The sequence below is a fragment of the Miniopterus schreibersii genome, assembly GCF_964146895.1.
Source record: "Miniopterus schreibersii genome assembly, chromosome: 8".
NCBI lineage: Eukaryota > Metazoa > Chordata > Mammalia > Chiroptera > Miniopteridae > Miniopterus > Miniopterus schreibersii.
This window is the reverse complement of record NC_138109.1, coordinates 57,618,238-57,639,981: the sequence shown is the minus strand read 5'-3', so window position 1 is coordinate 57,639,981 and position 21,744 is coordinate 57,618,238. Positions and strand designations below refer to the sequence as shown.

General features: G+C 40.5%; 1 protein-coding gene across 6 annotated transcripts in view; it reads right to left on the bottom strand.

Moving 5' to 3' along the window:
• Positions 1-764: 764 nt before the first annotated feature.
• Positions 765-21,744, bottom strand: part of LRRC8D (leucine rich repeat containing 8 VRAC subunit D) — a 108,359-nt gene continuing 87,379 nt past the window's right edge. For all 6 annotated transcript variants that reach the window (XM_081145555.1, XM_081145553.1, XM_081145557.1 and 3 more), the window contains one exon: positions 765-3,698. In XM_081145555.1, coding sequence (XP_081001681.1) covers positions 1,120-3,696 — 2,577 coding nt within the window. In that variant the 5' untranslated portion in view covers positions 3,697-3,698 and the 3' untranslated portion in view covers positions 765-1,119. The remainder of the gene's footprint in view (positions 3,699-21,744) is intronic.

Sequence of the window (21,744 nt, the reverse complement as noted above, 5' to 3'; positions counted from 1 at the left end):
CTGATTTTTCTGAGATGGGTTTAGACACTTTGTAAGTTAGATAAAGAAGGAAAGCTATCAACTAAAATGGACATTCTGCCAGCATTTCCCTGGGCATGACCCCTCCTAGTCGCAGACAAACACAGGAAATACAGCCTGTCACCGAAATGAATAGGGAAAGTTAGGAGTTTTCCAACCCAGTGAACTACGAGTCCTTCCCGCCCCCTCCCCACCAGTGAAAACAGGGCAAGAAATTAAATAATACTTGCTGTGATTTTGTGTTATCTTCCAAAGAGTGATAGTGGAAGGTTGTTAATCATTAAGCCATTAAAAATTTTATGTTGGTTGTAATCAGATAAATTTATTTTCAAAAAACATTTTCTATTTATTGGTAACCTTATATTATGGGTAGAAAAATGCACCATGTAATCATAACTCCAGACTATGGAAAAACAGCTATTACTAAGGGGAATGCTACTTTCTATTACTTTTTTGTCATTATTTATTCTTTAAAAACAAACAAAAACCCCAACGAGCTACACACCTTTACTGCATTCTAGACTTTTAAGAGTGTAAAATCTATAAAATGGGATTCTCAGAAGCAGTAGTACCAGTCAAATATTATAAGTGCTTATTTGAGGTGCTTTAAATTAAAACAGGAAAGAAATCAATATTTTAGCCAATCTATATTTAAAAGTTTGGACCTGATATGTCTTCAGTGGTCTGAGTTAAAGCAATATTGCACCAATTAAGCAAAGTAAATCAAGACACCTCAATAAAGGTGATACAGTAAGAAAATGTCAATTTAATCATTTACTTTAGCAGGCAAGCAATTTGTAAACATTCAGTAGCGGCAGCATCCAAGTTACAAACAATTTAAAAAGAAACCAAGATTAGTGATTATAATTTTTGCTTCCCTTTCCCCAAAAGAAAACAAAGAAACGATTTGGAAATGAATGACTTAAAACACTACAAACATGGAACATTCAGTTATGTCTTCTATCAGCCTTCTATGCATCCTCTCTGTGTTTTAAAGATGTGTCTACTCCTAAAACGCATTATTTTGCAATAACTTGTACGTGAGCATTTGCAATCTAGGGAGTTGTCCCCTGCACATGGAAGTGCACGTATTATCCCAGTTTAAATCCCATTTGCAAAGGGAACATTTGTGTCTTGATTCAATGCTTCTTTGACTTCTAGTGGCAGGGTGTCAAAAAGGTGATCTTCCACAACAAGCCCGCTTTTCTTGAGCAGGCGACACTGGCCCAGCTGGGCTGGCAGGCGGTCCAAGCAGTTGCCCTTCAGCTCCAGCTGGGTGAGCTGGGAGAGCTGACCAATTTTGTCCGGGAGGGAGGAGATGCAGTTTTGCCCCAGATTCAAAGTCCTCAACTTAACACATTTAAACAATTGTTTTGGCAGAAAGTCCACTTTGTTCCCAGTGATATGCAAATGCTGCAGGTTCTGAAGCAATCCTATTTCTATTGGAATCATTGAAATGTTGTTGTAGCTGACATCTAAGCATCGGAGTTTCTGTAAACTAAACACTGCCACTGGTAAGGACTCGAGCTTGTTGTTGGAGAAATAAAGCGACTCCAAGTTCTTGACGTGAGTAATGGAGGGAGGAATGGTAACAATTTTATTATGCCATAATTTTAAACAAGTCAGTCGTTTTAGGTGCTGGAAACTGATGATCTCTTCAATTGTGCGTATGTTGTTTGATTTTAAATCCAGTTCCTGTAAATTAGAGAGGCTGAAAATGGCATGTGGAATTCTCTCTAGCTCACAGTTCTGGAGCTCGAGCTCAGCGACATTCATCATCTTCTTAAGGCTGTTCAGTACCAAGAGTTTAGTGCCGTCATTATGAATGACTAACTTGGTCAGATGTGGAGCCACATCTGTAATGTTGGAGGGAACTTTGGTCAAATTGCTCTTCACGTTGAGAATCTTAAGGTGCCGCAACTCTCGGAGAGATTCAAGTCCTATCATCTTATTGTTTTCAGAGTTCAAATTGCCTATCAAGTACAGCTCTCGCAGGTTTTTGAGCAAGTAGACCCAGGCAGGAATTTCAGCCACGTCGGTGAACTTCACGTGAAGGCATCTCAAGTGATCGCGGAGGAAGCTAAAAGCAGTCTGTTCTACTTTTGCAGGGCAGTGGCAGAGGTGAAGTTCTTGGAGATTAGTCATTTGAGAAATCTTCGCAGGAATTTTAGCTTCTGGAATCAGTTCCAGTTTGAGCACGTCCAGGTCCGTGAGGTCAAAGACAGCGTCAGGCACCCCTGACAGCATGAACAGGTGCAGCTCCTGCTTGTCCTGGGCGTTGCGTGACACATGCTGCCTCAGTTTTTCAAATGTCCACTCGTGGTTCAAACTAATTTCCCTAAGTTTGTTTTCACTGACTTCCGACAAGAACACACCGAAGCGCTTGGAATACAGCTGGTCGTACTGGTCTACCATGTGCAGAAGAAACGCAAAATCGTTTTTGACATCGGGAATGTCGCTGAAACTGCTCTCTTCTCGGACTTTTTCGAACGAGTATTCCTTCAGAGGTATCCTGAATAACCAGAAGAGAGTGTAGAGGCAGATGAAACCATACACGCAGATGATGGATATGTAGCTGATGAGCAGCTTTTTCAGCATATAAGCCATGTTGTGGGTGCACTCGAATACCTCATAGCCGGTCAGGTGCTCGACTTTGGGCTTGCAGACGTGCTCGAAGCTGATGGCGTTGACAAAGTTCGCGGTGTAGCAGAGAATAAAAATGAACTTGGCAGTTTTGATAACTGTTTGGACCACGTAGAGTTTATAGATCAAGTCACTGTCTTCCACGTGGGCGCGGAACTTCCTCACTTTCTCAAACAGGGCTTTGGCCTGTTCGCCGTCTTTTTTATCCAGGATGGTCATGCTGGGGACTTCGATGACGGGCTTCTCGGCGGAAAACTTGAAGCCGGTTTTGTTGATCATCGGGGTGCTGGCGCTGGGGCTGCCTTCGTCACTGCTGGTGGACACGTGCTTTGGTAGAGTCTGGGCACCTGTTATCCTCTGCTTGTTTTCCTCCGAGTCCTCGCACGCCGTCTCAGACAATGCTTTCGTAGTCCAAGGAGATTCAAAGCACTTTCCTAATATTGAAACGAAGTGTTCTACTTTCGAGCACGTTTTGGGATATTTGAACCAAAAGTTGCTACTGACCATGAGGATAATAGTATGTATAAGAGCAAGGTACGGAAAGTACTTGGAATACCACGGAAGGGCCAGATGGTAACACATCTGATTAATAAATACATATTGCTGAAAATCCAAGTTTGTTTTTCGGCCTGTTGGATCTCTCTTCTCTTTCTTTGCCTCCTGATTTGGAACTGTGGAATCTGGGTGAGGATATCTGGCTCTGAGAGGTATGTCAGGTGTCACAGCAGATGTGTCAAAGGAAATGTCACTTGTCACCCGCCCGTATTGGTCTTGGTCAGTGGCTGCTTCCATCTTCGGGATGCTGGTGGTGACGTCGACATTTCCTGGTGGTGTCTGTGCCTTTGAATTTACAGGAGATGGCAATACTGGCAAGCAGACCACCTGATCTTTGGTAAGTTGCATGGTTCCTGCAAAGATGGCCACCATCAACATAACGACAGCCAGGTAATCCATGAACACGTCCCACCATGGTTTCAGGATTCGGTAAGTTGGCTGAATGTCATTAAGTGAAGCAACTTCCGCAAGGGTAAACATTCCTAGAAAGAAGCAAACAAAAGACATGATTACAGAGATGCAAGTGAAAGCATTAAACGAGAAGAAAAACCTTTACTTGCTCCAAACTAAGTGTTCTCATCCTTTTAGTCAAGATAGGTATGGTTGAAAATAAACTAAAAGGAACATCATTGAGAAAAATGGGGGTTTTCTGTAGTAGCTCTTTTCTCCTAGCCCAAGAGGAGGGGGGGAAAAAAAAAGGTGGGGAATAGATTGCCTTCTAGGTAAGAAATGATGACAGTTTGCACAGGTCTATGGTGGTTAGAGTAGAAAGCGGGGAGTAGAAATTTGAGAGCAATTTTTTTAGGAGACGGAACTGGAAGGCCTATAACTTACTGGACCCTGAAGGATATGAGAAGAGGATGGCATCTGCTGTGGACTGGACTGATTTAAGGTTGAGACTGAAGTTTTGAGGTAGAGGGGTGGGATGATTTCTATCTTGTACAAGCCAAAATTGAAGAGTCTGTGTATACCATTAACTCTGGATAGCCTATGTACCAGGCCCAGACCTACCACTTACAAATGGTGTGATTCTCCAAGCCTTATATTTTTCATTGGTAGCAAGAAGATGGTAACTTCTAAGGGTTGCTGGAAAGCTTAAATTAAGACATGATTGTAAAGCTCTTAGCAGGACCTCTGGCCACAAGTATTTGTTAGCTCTTTATGTTAGCTCTTACCACCCTGGTGGAAATGTCCCACGGATGGTTGAAATTAAGGGTTTAGAGTGTAAGAGGAGTCTTAGTCTAGGTACTTGGGATTTATCAATATATGTGGCTGAAACTCTGGCTCTTATTGTAGCACTGATAGAAAACATGTGGAATGAGAGGAGGGCCAAAGACACAGGTGGGTGTGGAATGATCAGTGATGGCTCTAAGTCAGGACTAATGAGACCTCTGATCTCTGCCAAAGCTGGTGACTCCAGCAGTGATGAAGAGAATCCTGGTGCTGGGACACTCAAAAATGTGGGTACCATTCACTGACAGCTGGCAGCATTACAGTCCTGAAATTAGTTATACAAATAATGCAGTACAAGAACAATCATTCTGGAAGTAACCAAGAGAAACACAATGCTAACAGTGGCAAGTAATGGGAATGGGCTGCTGTAATCATGGATGGGAAACAAATTGTATATTCCTGAATCTGGAAATTTCAACTTCTTGAAAATCAACATTACCCCATTCTGCTCTCTCAGGAAGTTCTCAGGTTCCAACAGTCATATATAAAATGATTTATAAAACTAGTAAAAAATAAACAGATAAAAAACAAGGAGAATACCCAAGGTTCGGGGAATGCATTTATTTCTTAAATAGATTTTTTTTCTATGTATGCAAAACTTGTCCTGAGTGCTGTGTTGAGAAGGATTCTGAGGCTCACTCTGGCTTCAGTGGGAAACAGTATTATGATTGATTACTAGTGTCTATCCTTGGAATGACGAAGTGGAGGGTGGTGTGATTAGCACTTTTATTCTGCATGTTCTCTCTTAGATTAAGTCTCCAAAAGCACAGACTGTATCTTATTTTTTCTGAAACTTTCCCACACAACTAGTACTGTACAGAGCAGGTGCACAGTATTTAGTAAAGGACAATAAATATCTATTTCATTATAATAGCAATTCTCATATGATAGGTTTTTGTGGGGGTTTTTTGTTAGTGAAATACCTTTTATGTAATCAGGTAAACACAAGCCCAAGAGCTCCAAACATATCTAAACTACTGAATGGTATTTATATTTTCTGAAAATTACTAGAAATTGCATTTCCAGAGTTTAGGACATACATATGAAATGCCTGGGACCTAGTCTTTGTAAAAAATTACCAAGGGAGTAGGAAAAAGAAATTCTTGTACCTCAGTAGGGTAAGTGGCAGATAACATCCACACAGGAATCTTGTTTATGAGTGGCTTGGGAATTTAAGCAGGAAGGAAGGCTACTGGAATGCACGGTGGGCCAAATAAATGAGAAACAGTTCAACCACGTGCCATGTGAGCTCTTTAAGTTCCTGTCTAGAAGCACAAAACACAGCACCCAGCCAGAGGTTACAGAGTGACTCTTGTTTCAGGTACAGAAAATGCAGAACACACCTCAAACAGGTTTATTCCTGGCTAAAAACTTCCTACGGTCACATCAGGGACCATGATCTTAAAGGTCCATCAGTGTGGATGATAGAAAAAAACAGATTTCTTTTGGTACATAATACTTCTTTCTAACAGGATTTTTCTTTACTCTTCAAATAGCTGCATTAGGCTGCAGAGAAGCCAGGATATGTTTGGGTTGGAGGATTGAGGGAACAGGGAATTTTAAAAGTCACTGTACTGAGGATGTTGGTTACTTGTCTTTTTATTTTTTTTAATTTATCTTTATTGTTGAAAGTATTACAGATGTCCCCTTTTTCCCCTCCACCCACATCTGCCCCACCCCCAGGCCTTCCCCACACTACTGTCTGTGTCCATGGGTTATGCATATAAGCATATAAATTCTTTGATTAATCTCTCCCCACCCACCCAGCCACCCCTGCTTTCCCTCTGAGATCCCTCAAGTCTGTTCCATGCTGCTATGTCTCTGGGTCTATTTTGTTAATCAGTTTATTTTGTTCATTAGATTCCAGATGATTGAAATCATGTGATGTTTATCTTTCTCTGCCTGGCTTATTTCACTTAGCATAATACTCTCCAGGTCCCTCCATGCTGTCCCAAAGGGTAAGAGATCCTTCTTTTTTACAGCTGCACAGTATTCCATGGGGTAAATGTCCCACAGTTTTTTTATCCACTCATCTACTGATGGGCACTTGGGCTGTTTCCAGATCTTAGCTATTGTAAACTGTGCTGCTATGAACATAGGGGTGCATAAGTTCTTTCTGATTGGTGTTCCAGATTCCTTAGGATATATTCCTAGAAATGGGATCACTGGGTCAAATGGCAGTTTCATATTTAATTTTTTGAGGACCCTCCATACTGTTTCCCATAGTGGCTGCCCCAGTCTGCATCCCCACCAGCAGTGCACTAGGGTTCCCCTTTCTCCACACTCTCACCAGCACATGTCATTTGTTGATTTGTTGATTGGCAGCCACTCTGAGAGGTAGGAGTGTGAACTGGTGCAACCGTATTGGGAAACTTTTGGGTTAATATCTACTAAAACTGTACATATACATAATCTATGGCCCAGCAGTTCCATATATTAATCAAAAAACATGTACAAGAACATTCATAGCAGCACCATTTGCCACAGCCCTAAACTGAAAGCCATCCAAATGCCCATCAAGAGTAGAATGGAAAATTTTAAAAAATGTGGAATATTCACAAAATGGAATATCAGGCAGCAATAAGAATGAATGATCTGGTGACATGGACATGGTATGTTCAGTTTATAAAATGTGAGCTGTTCACTAAGGCTACGAGCCTTTTTGGTATGTATGCTTTAAACCCAATAAAAAGTTTCAAAAAGAAATAGTAAAAGAAGCTGCAGCAGCAGAAACAGCTACACTAGGAATGTGCTGTGACATCAGACTGAGGCTTTGCCTTACCCCCATCCCCAGGCACAGCCAGGCTGGCTGGGGTCACAGGTCAGGGAAGCCTGTGACCTTCCTTTGGCGGCTTCACCTTGCTTTCTATCTCCAGGGCCCAAGAGGAGAGGCCTGCTCTCCCTGGAGTCTGAGGGACTGAATCTGTCACAGAAAGAGGGTGCAGAGGCATGCATACACAGCATACACAAGCTCTGGCCACTAACAGCTGAATACATTCAGATGGAGGCAGAAGTGGAAAACACTGCCCAAATTCCATCTGACCTTCACAACATTACTTGAAGACGCCAAAGCATTATTATTTTCCCTTGACAGATAAAGAAATAGGCTCGCAGGAGTCAAGTTGTAGAAGTCAAATAATTAGTGGTGGAGTCTGGGTTTACAATCTCATCTAAGGCCAAACAACATGTTCTTTCTACCAGATTACATTGCATCTCTTCTTTACTTGTCATGTGGGCAGTGCTTTAAGTTTGCAAATTATTTTTCTATAAAAACATCTCAACTGATTCTCACAACAACTGAATGAATTACACACGGCTACTGCTGAACGGTATGAGGAAACCTGAGGTACAGCTTAAATGACCTCCCTGAGCTAATTAAGTGAGAGCTAACGGAATCTTTCATCTAATCTCTTTATCACACAGTCATCCAATGGCTGTTCTGTTGGTTAAGGACTGGCTGTTGAAGGACTGACCTTCTCACTGTAGTCCTGAGCTTTGAGGACACAAAGGAAAAAAGTTATGTAATCATCACCTTCCCTAGGGCAACCTTTCAGGACATTTGCTCAGAATTCAAGAAAACCATGAACCATGGTGGGAAACACAGAAATGATGTAACCTAGTCCTTCCCTCAAGAAGCCCCCAGTCTATTGGGTGATGACAAGAAGTGTGCTATTTCAACCCAGTAAGAAAGTTGCTCTAACCTGGTCAATACAAAGTGCAAGAGAGGCACAGGACAGGGCAAACTCAGGTCTGCATTTGGTCACTGGGAGGCTTTCACTGAGAGATGGTTTTTAAGCAGAGACGGGAAGGAAGGGGACCTTCATGGGACGATGGGGAAGGCAAGGAATACAGCTTTGGCAGAAAAATGGCAAGTGCCAAGGCATAGAGTCAGGAAAGAAATTATGTAATATAGAAACTATGCATAATTCTAATGTTACCCCACTATATTAGTGTAGTATGTCCTTGTACAGGTATCCCATTTTACGGTCACACCAAGAGATGGGAACCCAGGCATGGATAATTTACCTGCAGTCTTAAGGAGGTGCTGGGGCCCTAAGGCAGGAAACCAGTCCTTTTCTGCAATGTCAGCCACTGACAAGCTCTTATCTCAAACATGGGACTTCAATTTATGTGTCTGTTATCCTATTTGACCGATCAAAAACTGAGTAAAAACTTCCTACCCCCTTGGGAGTATTTCAACCAACAGCTGAATTACAGACGCAGTAGCACATTGAAAATAAAAGTTGCTTTTCAGACAATGTGTACGAGTATGTGTACAAAGTACATTAAATGTATATCCATATAATATAGTGTATTAAGTACAGTATGATCCTCAAGGGACTTTCTAATGTGAAAGTCAAGGAGAGAGGAGATCAGTATTTAGCTTTCCAAATCCTATATCTTTAGTGAATCAGGACTCAGAATGACTATAAATGGTTATCAGGGTATCTTTTTATTTATTTTGTTAACCTGAGGAAGGCATATTTAGGAACTACTAGTTGCAGACACTCTGGGTTCTCCTTTATAGTATGTCTGTTGCAAAGAACTTAAAGAATTAAATTACAAGCAAGTGGATTTCACATTCCAAGGCTTCTCTGTCTAAGGCACATATGAAAACCAGCTTAACATTCCTGTAAGCAAACATTTCTCATGGACGCTGAGGACGTTTTTTGTACTACAACCGAAAGGGGGAAGTTATTGGACTTTGGATGGACAAAGATGAATCAGAAAATCAGAGATTGAATCTAAATTCTTTTATGATATATAATTCTATTTTCTTATCTGAACATATGGCCATTAATAACGGAATAAACCAATAACCAACAGGCAAGTTCAAAATCAGATGCTATGATGGTTAGACAACTCCATGAATATACTAAAAAAACACTGAATTGTATACTTTTATGGTATGTGAATTATATCTCAATCAAGCTGTTAAAATTTAAAAGCTAGATTTCAATCTTTATTTTAGTGCTTAAACTGCCTTTTCAACAGAAACAGGTTAGTAAAAGGTAGATAGGGCTGTAGCCTAATTGCAGATATTCATGCCAGACTACATGCTAAGTTCAAATATGTTTTTAAATGATCGCTATGTTGTTATAATTATATTGAACTGGTTCTGAAAAAATTTTGTTAGCATTTTATTTATCCTCACTGAGTATGCATGCCTCATCTATAAAATCTTGACAAGAATACCTACCCTACAGGGTCATGTATTGAAAACACCCAGCTCAGGCTCTGCCGCAGAGCAAGCCCCCCAAGATGTTTGCTGAATTCTGAAAGCAGAAAAAGGATCTTTGAGGAGAAAAGCAAGCCATCTTAATCAGTCTTTAACTGATGATGATTAGGCCAATTTCTTGAATTCTGAACTAGCATGTAGCACGCACTATGTTCATAGAAGTAATCTGGAAATAATTGGTTGACAGTGAAACTGTGTTCAATTTCATTAATTCTTTCAAAAATATTTCAATTAAAATTACTTTTTTTAGGAGGTGGCAAAGTATACTAGAAAGAGCAGAACTTTGATGCCAAAGAGACCTGGATTCAAATCTTCTCTTTGTTCACATTTATTAGCAGTGTAAATGTGGGTAACTTAGTGTCTATTGGAAAACATATTAATGAATTTATTATTAATAAACAGCAAAATTCTAGCATCGAAACAGAAGAATATGATTAAATATGTTAAAACTTAAAAAACAAATCAGTCCCACCTGCACTAGGAGGTTGTCTTCAATACTCCTATTAAAAAAAGGAAGAAAAAAATGGCTTTGAAATGATACTTAATGGAGAGTTTAGGGTATAAAGAAGGAAACAGCTTGGTTAATCTATCGAATACATAATTTTTTCACATAGGTCCGAGTTCCCTACTTAATCATATACCAGTGTTCATTTTCTTTCTACTGTGTTCTGTAAAAAAACAACGTTTTATGCCAAACTGAGCAAAATGGGAGAAGACCCGAGAGACAGGTGAGCATCAAGTTCTCTAATCCTTCAGAGTCAAAGGAGAACACGTTCATAGAAAGGCAGTAAACCGCACCTCCCTACAGTGAGGTGACCCGTTCTCAACATCCAGTACAGACATGAGCACAAACACACCCACCGCACTCAATTCAGATCCCAACGACGCACAAGGTGAAAAAACAAGTGCTTCAGACGCAAAATGAGAATGATTCGGCTTTTTCCAAAAGAGCTCTGTATTACTGGTATTAAGTACACTTTAGCAGCTATGGATATTATAATCATGTAAGGTACTCTTATAGCTGATATATTTCTATATACAAATGAAACAATTCACTAGTGTTACTCCCTTATAAAAGATTATGAAAAGATTATACTTTAAAAAATAGTTTTCTTTTAACAGTACTTTGGTTTAGATACCTCAAAAATAACTGAAAAAACATTTAGGAAAAAACACCCCAGATTTTACAAAGCACTTCTTATATAAAATCTATCAAAATCGGATTCCACATCAGGCAAAATGCACCCATTTTGCTAATCCTCAAAAGCATTTTATAAATCCACTCAACACCTGAAAGTAGAGGACTATAGAAAATTCAGAACTTGTGAAATATAAAAATAGCTTTACGCAAAGTATATTCTATTACTTGTATTTTAGTACATACTTGGGATTTCTCCTGGAGAACTGTTATTCATGGAGCAAATCTACTTCCAAGCTAAGGAATATAACTGGAAATACATCTTAGATCTAAGGTAAAATAGCTTAGGAATTAACACAAATGTATTAATAAACTGTTGTGAATTTTCCTTTTTCTTCTCAATTCTAAAAGTGAAGGCCCACATTTCAGAGATAGAAACTGAGACCTTATTCATGAAACGATGCAAAAGAGCCTCTAAATCAATAGCTTCCACATTTTATTCTGCACAAGATCGGAGTTTCTTCTACAAGTTATACTGGCATTCCCTTCCTCAACCATGAAATCTGGCCAACAAGATTTCACAGATGCTTCAGTGCCTACACACTCCATTTAGCGTACCCCCTACTAGAAACTTCATTTCATTCCACAAATATTTCCTGAGTATCCTCTATGTGCTACATACAGGTTCTAGGCATAAAAAAGGGAATAATAATAATAATAATAATAATGATAAAAAAAATCATAGCACTCCTTACGGAGAAAGCAGCGAAGAGAAAACACAGACAGACATGGAGATCATGGTGGTGGTCCGATTAGTTCCCTAAAAAGAGAGCTGGCAGCTAAGGGACCTTAATTAATAAATGCTCCAGAGAAAGCCCCAAACTCACAGTGAAGCATCTGGTCAGCCCTTTATAATCCTAACTCCATCCAGTTTTTGAGGCAGCCAGCAGGAATCCTAAGAGGAGCTTTTCATTTCTAAATTCCCTGCTTCCCATCTGTAAGATAAACATCTTAGACCAAACCTGACCATTTTCCTTTCAAGTTTACTTACCTTTAATATGGTTTCTCTAGAGTACGACTGATACATGTCTGCACTGGGGCTACAAAAAGTGAACCAGAACGGAGGTCCCTGACATGGTCCTGGGGAGTTTGCCACATTCTCTGCCAAACATCTTTGGGACAGAAACCCATGGACATCCGCTCTGCATACGGACCACCGAGAGCCTCCCAGTCCTTACTTCTGGTTTGTGAAAGTTGCTAGAAAGCACCTGAGTACCTTGCCCTGTAAGGTGTGCTCATCTTACTAACCTTCAAAAAACTTCTCAAAGTTAGTAAAAGATATTCCGATATTGAAACAATATACCTTGGATAGGTAGCATATTTAGTTAAAAAGTCTACTTGGCAGTTACTAGGAGATCCTAGCCAGAGGACTAAAAATGAATGCATTAGACAATGGTTGCCCCGACCCTTGCTGAACTGAGTTCCCCCATCTGTCTCTCTGTCTCCCTTTCTCCCTCCACCTGGGTCTAAATTCCTAACCTAAAGGGAGGAGAGTTTGTTTTATCTGCATGTCCTAGGGCCTGGCACAGGACAAGCACTTAATAAAGGTCTGTAATAGAATAAATCAGGCAAACCTATCACAGCATTCTAGGAGAGTGCTCAGAAGGCACTGAACTTGTGAGCCAAATCTTGCCACTATCCATTGCAGTGACATATAAGGTCATTATTAATTATGCCAAAGTCAAAATGATCGGCTCTGACGGGCATTCTTCAATTTCCAGATGGACAATACTATACAACTCTTTTTAATAGGTTATTCTGAAGGTAACTCATTCTGATAGACCATCTGCATGCAACTGCTCATGATTAAATATTCTACAAGAAAACAAAAAGAGAAAGGTAAGTCTGGGCACACCCTCCCCAGAAGGTAAGACCAAGATCTGACCAGCACCATTTCAGCACACAGCCAGGTGATGTAACAGGCCTGGGAGGAAGACCTCCAAAGAGCAGACTCCCTGAGACAGTGAAGCCGCCAGAGCCTCAGGCCTTCCTTCTTGTCCTCACGAAGTTTTCTGCCCTTTCACACAGGCAGTGGATGCAGAATTTCTGACCATATCTAACCGTGTGTGCAGTTTACTGGAGTCAATAAACACTTAAATCAGAACACCGTATCCAAGTGTTGAGCAAGTGCCCAGAACCTGGTAAGTGCTCAATATATAAGTTAGCTGCTGTTATTACTCATTGTGTTGAAAAAGCTGTTTTATATATAAGAATCCAATAAAAATTCTTCTTGACCACTGGGTACTAAGAGAAGTTTGTCTTTCGTGAGGTACTGTGATAAAGAGCCATGGAATCCAGATGTTTTCCAGTTACTTTTGGCTTCCAAGACACTCAGCTAAATTTTATACAGACATTACATGCGTTAACCCTTAGCCCAAGTCTTCATTTAATTATTCACTTACTCATCCCTCCATCCTGAAATATATACTGTACACTCAAGTGTTAACACAATGCAAATTCCTGGACAAGACCTGGTGAGTGAGCAAATTGAGACATATTTCCTTTCTCACAGACTGCATAGTGTAGGGGGGGAAAAATATTCATTAACTGAATATATAAAATGATCAACTGAGAAGAGGTACCAAGAAGAGGAACAGGGAGAGGCAGGTTATCTGGGCTGAGGGAAAAGATTCAGCTTCGGAACCCCTCTCTTTCAAGGCCCTGCACCTATTTTCTGCCTTTTTTTTTTTTTAAATCATCACCCAAGGATATGTTTGGGGGGGGTGGAAGGGAGGGGAAGAGAGAGAGAGAGATCAATGTGAGAGAGAAACATCGATCAGCTGCTTCCCATATGCGCCTCGACAGACGGGAGAAGAAACCCGCAACTTTCTGGTGCACAGGACGATGCTCCAGCCAACTGAGCCAGGGCCGCACCTACTTTCTGTCTGTGACTTTGTATAACTTTTCTTAAAGAGAGCTCTCCAATTTCAGACCCCAGGAAAAACCCAGACCATCCCGCTTGCACGGTATTTTTTTTTTTTTTTTTAAATATATCTTTATTGATTTCAGAGAGAGGAAAGGAGAGGGAGAGAGAGAAACATCAATGATGAGTCATTGATCAGCTGCCTCCTGCACAACCCCAGCTGGGGATGGAGCCCAAAACCCAGGCATGTGCCCTGACCGGGAATCGAACCCCGATCGCCTGGATCCTAGGTCGACGCTCAACCACTGAGCCACGCCTGGCCGGGCTGCATGGTATTTTGAAGGCAGATAACAGATTTTCCTCCAGTCGGCTACATCAGGGAGGAAGCCAGGATGACGATGATGGAGTGAGGTGTGAAGAATGCAAGGTAGGGAGGACCAGAACGTCCAAAGGCTCTGTGGGGAGGGAGGGAATGAGGGAGTGAGGGGGGAAGGGGGGGAGGGAGGGAAGGAGGAAGAGGGCAGGAGGGCACAAAGAACATGTGAGGGGCTGAAAAGGCTTACGGAGCGAGATGAACGTGTGGTAGGAGATGACGCAGGGCCCTGCAAACCATATGAAAGTTTTTGATGTCCTCAATCTAAGGGCAGTGGGAAGCGATTGATGTCTTTTTAGCTGAGATGGGAGGCGGTTGAAAATCAGATTTGTGTCCTTAAAAGATCACTGTGGGCCTAGTGTAAGGTTAGTGAGATTAGGAAAACAGCTATTGCGTTACTCTGGGCAAAGGATGGGAGGCAAAGACAGGCTGTGAATGGTGAAGGGAGTAAGTTCGTGTATTGATGAGCGAAAAGACTAAAGAACTAACAACAGGACTTAATGGATTGTATGGGGAGAGTGAAGGAGAGAAAGGTGTCAAGGGTGACTCTTAAGATTCCTTTTAATTCTCCATTTCATTGTTCCATACCCTTGTGCTTTTACATCCACTTACATGGTTTTATTGAAACTAAATCTTTCTTCATAAGCCCTTGGAATACTTTTTTTCTCACACATCTTCCTGAATCACTTTTTAAAAATCCCATTTATTTATTTATTTATTAAATATATCTTTATTGATCTCAGAGAGAGGAAAGGAGAGGGAGAGAGAGAAATAGAAATATCAATATCAATGATGAGAGTCATTGATCAGCAGCCTAGCCCACAACCCGGGCATGTGCCCTGACCGAGAATCGAACCCTGATCGCCTGGATCCTTGGTCAACGCTCAACTGCTGAGTCACGCCCGGCCAGGCAAAAAATTCCCTTTTAAAAGTAGGCAAATTGTATCTACAAGTCATCATATGTTTGGGTAGGAAATCTATAAGCTTAGAGAAAAACATTACTTTAGTGCAGTGATTTTCAACAGGTGTGCTACAGAATTTTAGTAATCAGTTTATGTGTGCCATAAGATGAAAAAGTTTGAAAATTGCTGTTTTAGTGTTACCAGTACACAGATGATCAATAACTATCTTTTTACAGTACATCTGGAGAGAGGCACACTTTTGAAACCAAAAATAGTTCTGTCTTCATCTATGTTTCGAGAATGTATACATACAATATGTTGTACTATACATTATGTGCAATATTATCAAAAGGAAGCCAGCATATAACACCATAAGGATTCTACAAAGTCTGAGATGTTCATGCTAATGAAGTCTGGTTTCTGGAATACACCAAAACACAAACTAGAGAAAAACAAAACCAAAAAAACCCTTCGTTGTACCTTTTAAGGGAGATAGGAAAACACAGCACAGTTTCACTCTTTACTGTGTTATCTTTAGGCCAATATTTAAAGGAACTTACATATTAATATACCCAAGCAGTGGGGTAGCAAAGATATAAGGGGTAATAGCATGAGAACAAAACCAAATGTTTTTTTTGTTTGTTTGTTTGTTTTTAATATATCTTTATTGATTTCAGAGAGAGGAAAGGAGAGGGAGAGAGACAGAAGCATCAATGATGAGAGAGTCATTGATAGAGCCCGCAACCCGGGCATGTGCCCTGACCGGGAATCGAACCCCGATCGTCTGGATTCCAGGTCAATGTTCAATCGCTGAGCCACGCCCGGCCGGGCAAAACCGAATGTTTTAAACCTGTACAAAGATAATCAAGAAATGGCATAATTTATGCACAAATAACCTAAGTCTCTTTTTACTGAGCTAATAATCTTAAGTAGAATTTTAATTCTTAACAAGTAGGGAGCATAAAGGATAAGAACGTGACTTAAGGAGTTAGCCTGCCTGTGTTTTCATCCCTTCTCCACCTCTTACCAAATAATGTCTCACATCACTAGCCGTGGAAACTTGGGCCTTCATTTTCCTTATCAATGAAATGGGACTATAACACCATTGTCACAAGATGCACACATCGCCCAGAACACTGCTGAGCACACAGCGCACATGATCACTGAATGTTCGCACCCCGACTACTCCCCAAACGGAGGGAAACTCAGGACTTGGAACGTGGCAGCAACAGGAATTCAAAAGGACCATGAAGGCTTCAAGGGGGAAAAATTAATGAAGAAAAAAGAGAACAGGAAAATCAAGAAAACCAACACAAGAGGGGACTTGAAGAGAATAAAGGTATAAATCAGTCAATTATGGCAGAGATTAAGGACAATCAAAACGCTTAACAATCATTAATGACCTTTGACAATATAATCTCGTTAATAGTGGAATTCATTATTGGCATTAGAAACCACCTTCTAGTTAACTGAAAATTCCCCCAATGGGTTAGCCATTTAAAGTAATACAAACAAAGCCTTATTTTAGAATTAACTGGTAAATTGGTAACCGTGGCTGAGTATCACTTTTGTCCTATTACAAAGCATTTGATAACACAAAGGCATGTTTTATTCATATTCCATTTACCTGCTCTTGTTTCTAAAGGCTTAGCATCTATTTGGGTGGCTCCTGTGAAAATTACAAACGATCTTTAGAAAAACAGGTCTGGTAGGACATTTAACTGAAAGCCCTGCACTGGCTAAGGTGTGCATGGTCCTTTCCCTTTCTCCAAATTACAATGAACTGGTAGAAGTTTCACAGAGAGCCACAGTTATGTTATAATCTACAACATCTCCCTCAGTTATTAAGAATTAGTGGAGTGGTAATACTGAGTCATAACTGAGCAGCCTACAGTTTGTAAAACCCCTAAACCTTTCTGTCTTGGGAAGGTACAATAGAAATAAGCACAATGTATAATTTAGTATGCTGTTGCTTACTGTGGAAAATTTTGGATATTTATTTTCTGATAAGCCATGAAAAAATTTTAATTCTGAAAATATGGCCCAAGATAATAACATTTTTGAAAAAATGAGTTAATATGCAAGTGCCAATGATGCCAATGTATTTATTTAAGAGTCTGCTATTTTAACTGTAGAGATAATTAACAGTGTTTCCCATGTCCTGGCCCACAGAAAGGAGGACATTTATACAGGCTCTTGGGTAAACTAATGAGAGTGAATGCTCCACCCAAATCAACGGAGGTTTCAGCTGGTACCCACTCCTGACATACTCATCAGGAATCCCAGACTGAAGTATCAGGTCTAAATCTTCGAAGTGATAGAATTTATCCATCTGAGGTGTGATAATTTTTGGAGTGATTAAATGTTATCTTCCTCTCTTCCTCAAGAGAACCAAAAACAGTAAAAATATTCTAACAAGACAAAATTTGCTCATTTGTGTGATTTTACATGCAACACCTCAGAACTATAATTATAATAATGTCTACTTTCTTGATGAACCAAAATCGTTAGGTAGAAGCTGCAAATGCTAAGAAATATTTAAGATTGAGGGTGGCCAGCTGTTCCTGCATTGATTTATTCTCAAACACCATATATCGTGTTAGTTATTAGGGACTTGTAACTGAAGATAACTCATCTTGCCCATCACAGACTTCGTCAAACCAACCTTTGTTGTCATGAAGCCATCGAGCTCATGTCATTTACATTTTGAACAAATATTTGGCTTAGGTAATGTGATGTTAATCTATACATAGGAGAGCAAGATAGATACAGTCCTTGCCCTCCCAGACCTTAAAAGACCTTTCCATGCTTACCTTAAGTACTCTGGAAAGGAGGGAGCATGAACCACTATTCTGTCAAGAATTATTTAGGGTCAACAGTCCTAATACATCCTAATCTAAAATGACAACAAAGTAAATATATGAATGCCAATAACACTATAAGCTGAGATGAGCAATATGCAATAAAAGCAAACATATAATTCAGCTTCTCAACTGGAAAACTTTTGAGAGTGACAGATGTTAAATGAGGTGGAATGCGAGGACAAGGTATAACTGGGACCCTCCCAGGAACACCGGGAGGTAACGTCACCCTAAGTACAGGCCACATGAGTTAGAACTTTCCGATGCCATTATGTAAGACTGATAAACAGAAGTCTACACTTTTTTAAGGCAAATAGTATGTAGACACGTCCTATCTTAACCATTTCACAGCTAGAGTCAGTTCAGAATAGGTGATGTCTTAGTATAGTCTTTTCTGCTTTCGGACTGGAATCTGACCTTTGATCATGGTTGCATATGACAATTATTTTTTAGTAAAAAATTTAGAAAAAGAGATGAAATAGACATAAACCATGTAAACAGCACTTTCCATACTTGTCTACATCATGATAAAATTAGAAAATGGTAATATGAGCACCGTACAAAGTGGGAAACTGCTGAAGCTGCTCATGGCTGGAGTGTCCTGCACTGTGGGCAGAGCAAACATGTACTTACTGTTACTAATGTGCCATGGCACACGGGCCAAGAAACTGACCCAAGTTACGCAACACACTGATAGACGATGTCTATTTACACATCTGAGAGTGAAGGATACAGGATGGCAGGAAATAAATGATAACTCCCCTGAGACAGAGAACAGGTCAAAAGGACCTTTAAGAAGATGGTGAAAAAATGATACCCAAAGTTGTACTGAATGTGAAATATGAATGACAAAAAAGGGTAGAGGAAAATTCCTTGCTACAAGCATTAGTCTGCAGGCATGCTTATGTATCCGGTGGCCACAAATAAATTAGCTGAGGATAAGAGCTACAAACTGCCCTGGATGGCATACTTTCTGGAAGGAAAAGATAAGAAAGTAAGAGGTGTCGAATCCTATTACCTGCATATGGCAACTGCAAAAACCTTTCAGAGCCGGTCCAGATGGGTTTAAAAGAAAATAAATCGCTCGCCCTGGCCAGTGTGGCTCTGTTGGTTGGGCGTGGTCCAGTGCACCAAAAGGTTGCTGGTGCCATTCCCTGTCAGGGCAGATACTGGGGTTTCGGGCTCGATCCCTGGCGGGGGGGTGGGGGGGGGGGGGTGGTGCAGGAGGCAGCCGATCGATGTTATGCTCTCACATTGATGTTTCTCTCTTCTCTCTCCCTCCCTCTTGCTCTAAAAATCAATAAACTACTCTAAAAAAAAAAAAAAAAAAAAAAAATCACCCATTTCTCCCAGTATGACTTTTTAATCAACAGTTTTCTGTTCCTGTGATAAAGACTACTTAGTTTCCTCCAGAAACCATTCTACCTTTCTACTTTTTGGGAACAGACACTTGCTACCATCATCAGCCATTTTAGATGGGAGACGTCCAACTACAGATAACATTTCCCAGCCTCATTTGCCACCAGGTATAGCCAAGTAACTAAGCTGGGCCAACAGGATGTGAGAAGAAGTGACTGTCCACGCCTGGCAGCCTCCGGAGACAGGCCGCTTGAGCTGGCTCCCTTCCCTCTTTCCCGCTGGCAGAAATGGGGACGCAGGCACCAGCTTAGGAGCCATGAGTGAGGCTGGCCAACCCATGGCGCTCACTTCTTGACTGTAATCTGAGAAAAAAACAACTATCTCACTTAAGCCATTTTATTCAGGAGTGTCTGTTACAGCAGTGTAGTTGGTATACAATTAATAAAATTTTGAACTAAAAAATGCCCTTTTCAGTCAGAGAAAGACAAATACTGTATGATTTAACTTATAAGTAGAATCTAAAAAACAATATAAACCAACAAACACAATTGAAACAGACTCATAGATACAGTGAACAGACTGACGGTTGCCGGAGGGGAGTGGGGTTTGGGGCTGGGTGAGAAAGGTGAACGGGTTGAGAAGTACAGATTGGTAATTACAGAATAGTCATGGTGTTGTAAAGTACAGCACAGGGAATATAGTCAATAATATTTTAATAACTATGTATGGTGCCAGGTGGGTACTGGAAATATCGAGGGGATCACTTTGTAAAGTATATGATTGTCTAACCACTATGTTGTACACCTGAAACTAATACAAAAGAAAAAAGAAAAAAATGCCTGTTAAAGATCTGGATAGACTCATTTTGTCAATTCTTACCTATAATACAAGAATTTTCTTAACTACTAAGGACTTATAATGGAAAATGTAAACATAAAATAAATATCTTATATTAACAAAATAATAAATTAATCAAAACAATTTATAAACAAAACATTATAACTTATTATTAAAATAATAAATTAATGTACTTACTACATTATCAGTAATATAAGTAAACGTAAGATGATATAATAATACTGTAAACTATAAAAAACTTAAAGGGTAACACACCTGTGAGAGACAAAATACAGCTGACAACTAAGGAGATGATTTTATTCAGGCTGTTACAATAGAAAGAAAAGTCATCAATGAGGGCTGTCTCAAAGACAAGAAAGGGCCCTGGAGTTTAACATGGGATTCATTTGAGAGTCTTATGGGAGTCAGGAAAGATGGAGGTGGGTCTTATCTCAGATTATTTGAGAGCAATGTACCACTTTCTGATTTCCCAGAACACGAAAGGGTGGGGAATTTCCCAGGGGTAAGGCTGAGAAAAATGCCACATTGTGAGGTCCAGTTTAGAACAGGGTAATAAGGAACCCATGAATGGATGAACAAGGGGAGCAATGAGTTCAGTGTTCCAATTTAGAAAGAATTCTATCCCCAATATAAAGAGGGGCTGGAGAGAGGAAAGACTTGAGGAAGGGAAATGAATGAGAAAGCTACATTAACCAAGATGACTTCCAGGTCAATTCAAAATTTCAGCATCAATAGCTACACTAGGTGTAATAAATTTAAGTAAAGGTGTCTGGTAGTCAGTTAAATCTCAGGAGGGAGGGTCTAGGATGGAATGACACACGACTATCAGGACATGGAAGATGAGGTCACCCAAGGAGAGACCTACAGAGAGAAAGGTCAAAGAATCCTGGGGACTCTCTCAGGGAGCGAGAAGCAGAAAAGGGCTCAGGAAAGGAAATGAGGAAGGGGTCAGAGGAGAAAGAGAACTCTGTCCTGGAAACCCAGGGGAGGAGCGGTAGGCCGCACCACGAGCCAGTCAAGGAAGCTGCAGCTGAGTCACTGGAGGCTTCAGCCCACACGCGAGAGTAGTGCGGCTCCCTGCGGGGAGGGGTTAAGTGGCAAAGGGGGTGTTCACCCCGCGCCTGATACTTGCTTGAGGAGAAAACAAAGCAACAGCAAGGAGAGGCAGGCCTGACGGCAGGGCCGTCTTTTCGGATGGGAAAGGAGTGAGGAGGTATGAGTTGCAAACAGCAGGGCGAGACAGTAGAGATGTTTTTCATATGGCTGTGTCTTATTTTGAGCATAAAGTTAAATCATATACAACTAACACGTTTCTAGTAGGAGCTCTAACTCAAGTATGTGGCATGCTGTTATGACTAAATAAAGGTACGAAGATTAAAGGATTCCTAATTCCACGGAAATTCTTAAACAGAGGCTGGATATATGTTGTTTGCTTTTTCCCCTCAGTAAGTTGGTAAATATTAACCTTGCTAACCACCACAGTACTTATCCAATCATAAAACTTTAAAGGGCGCTTTTTGGGGAAGTCTAAATTTAAAAAAAAAAAAAAAAAAAAAAAAAAAAAAGGAAAGGTGCCTCGCAAAAATAACTCCACAGCCCATATAACTTTGAAAAAGAAAACAGCACACGGACATGTGAGTGA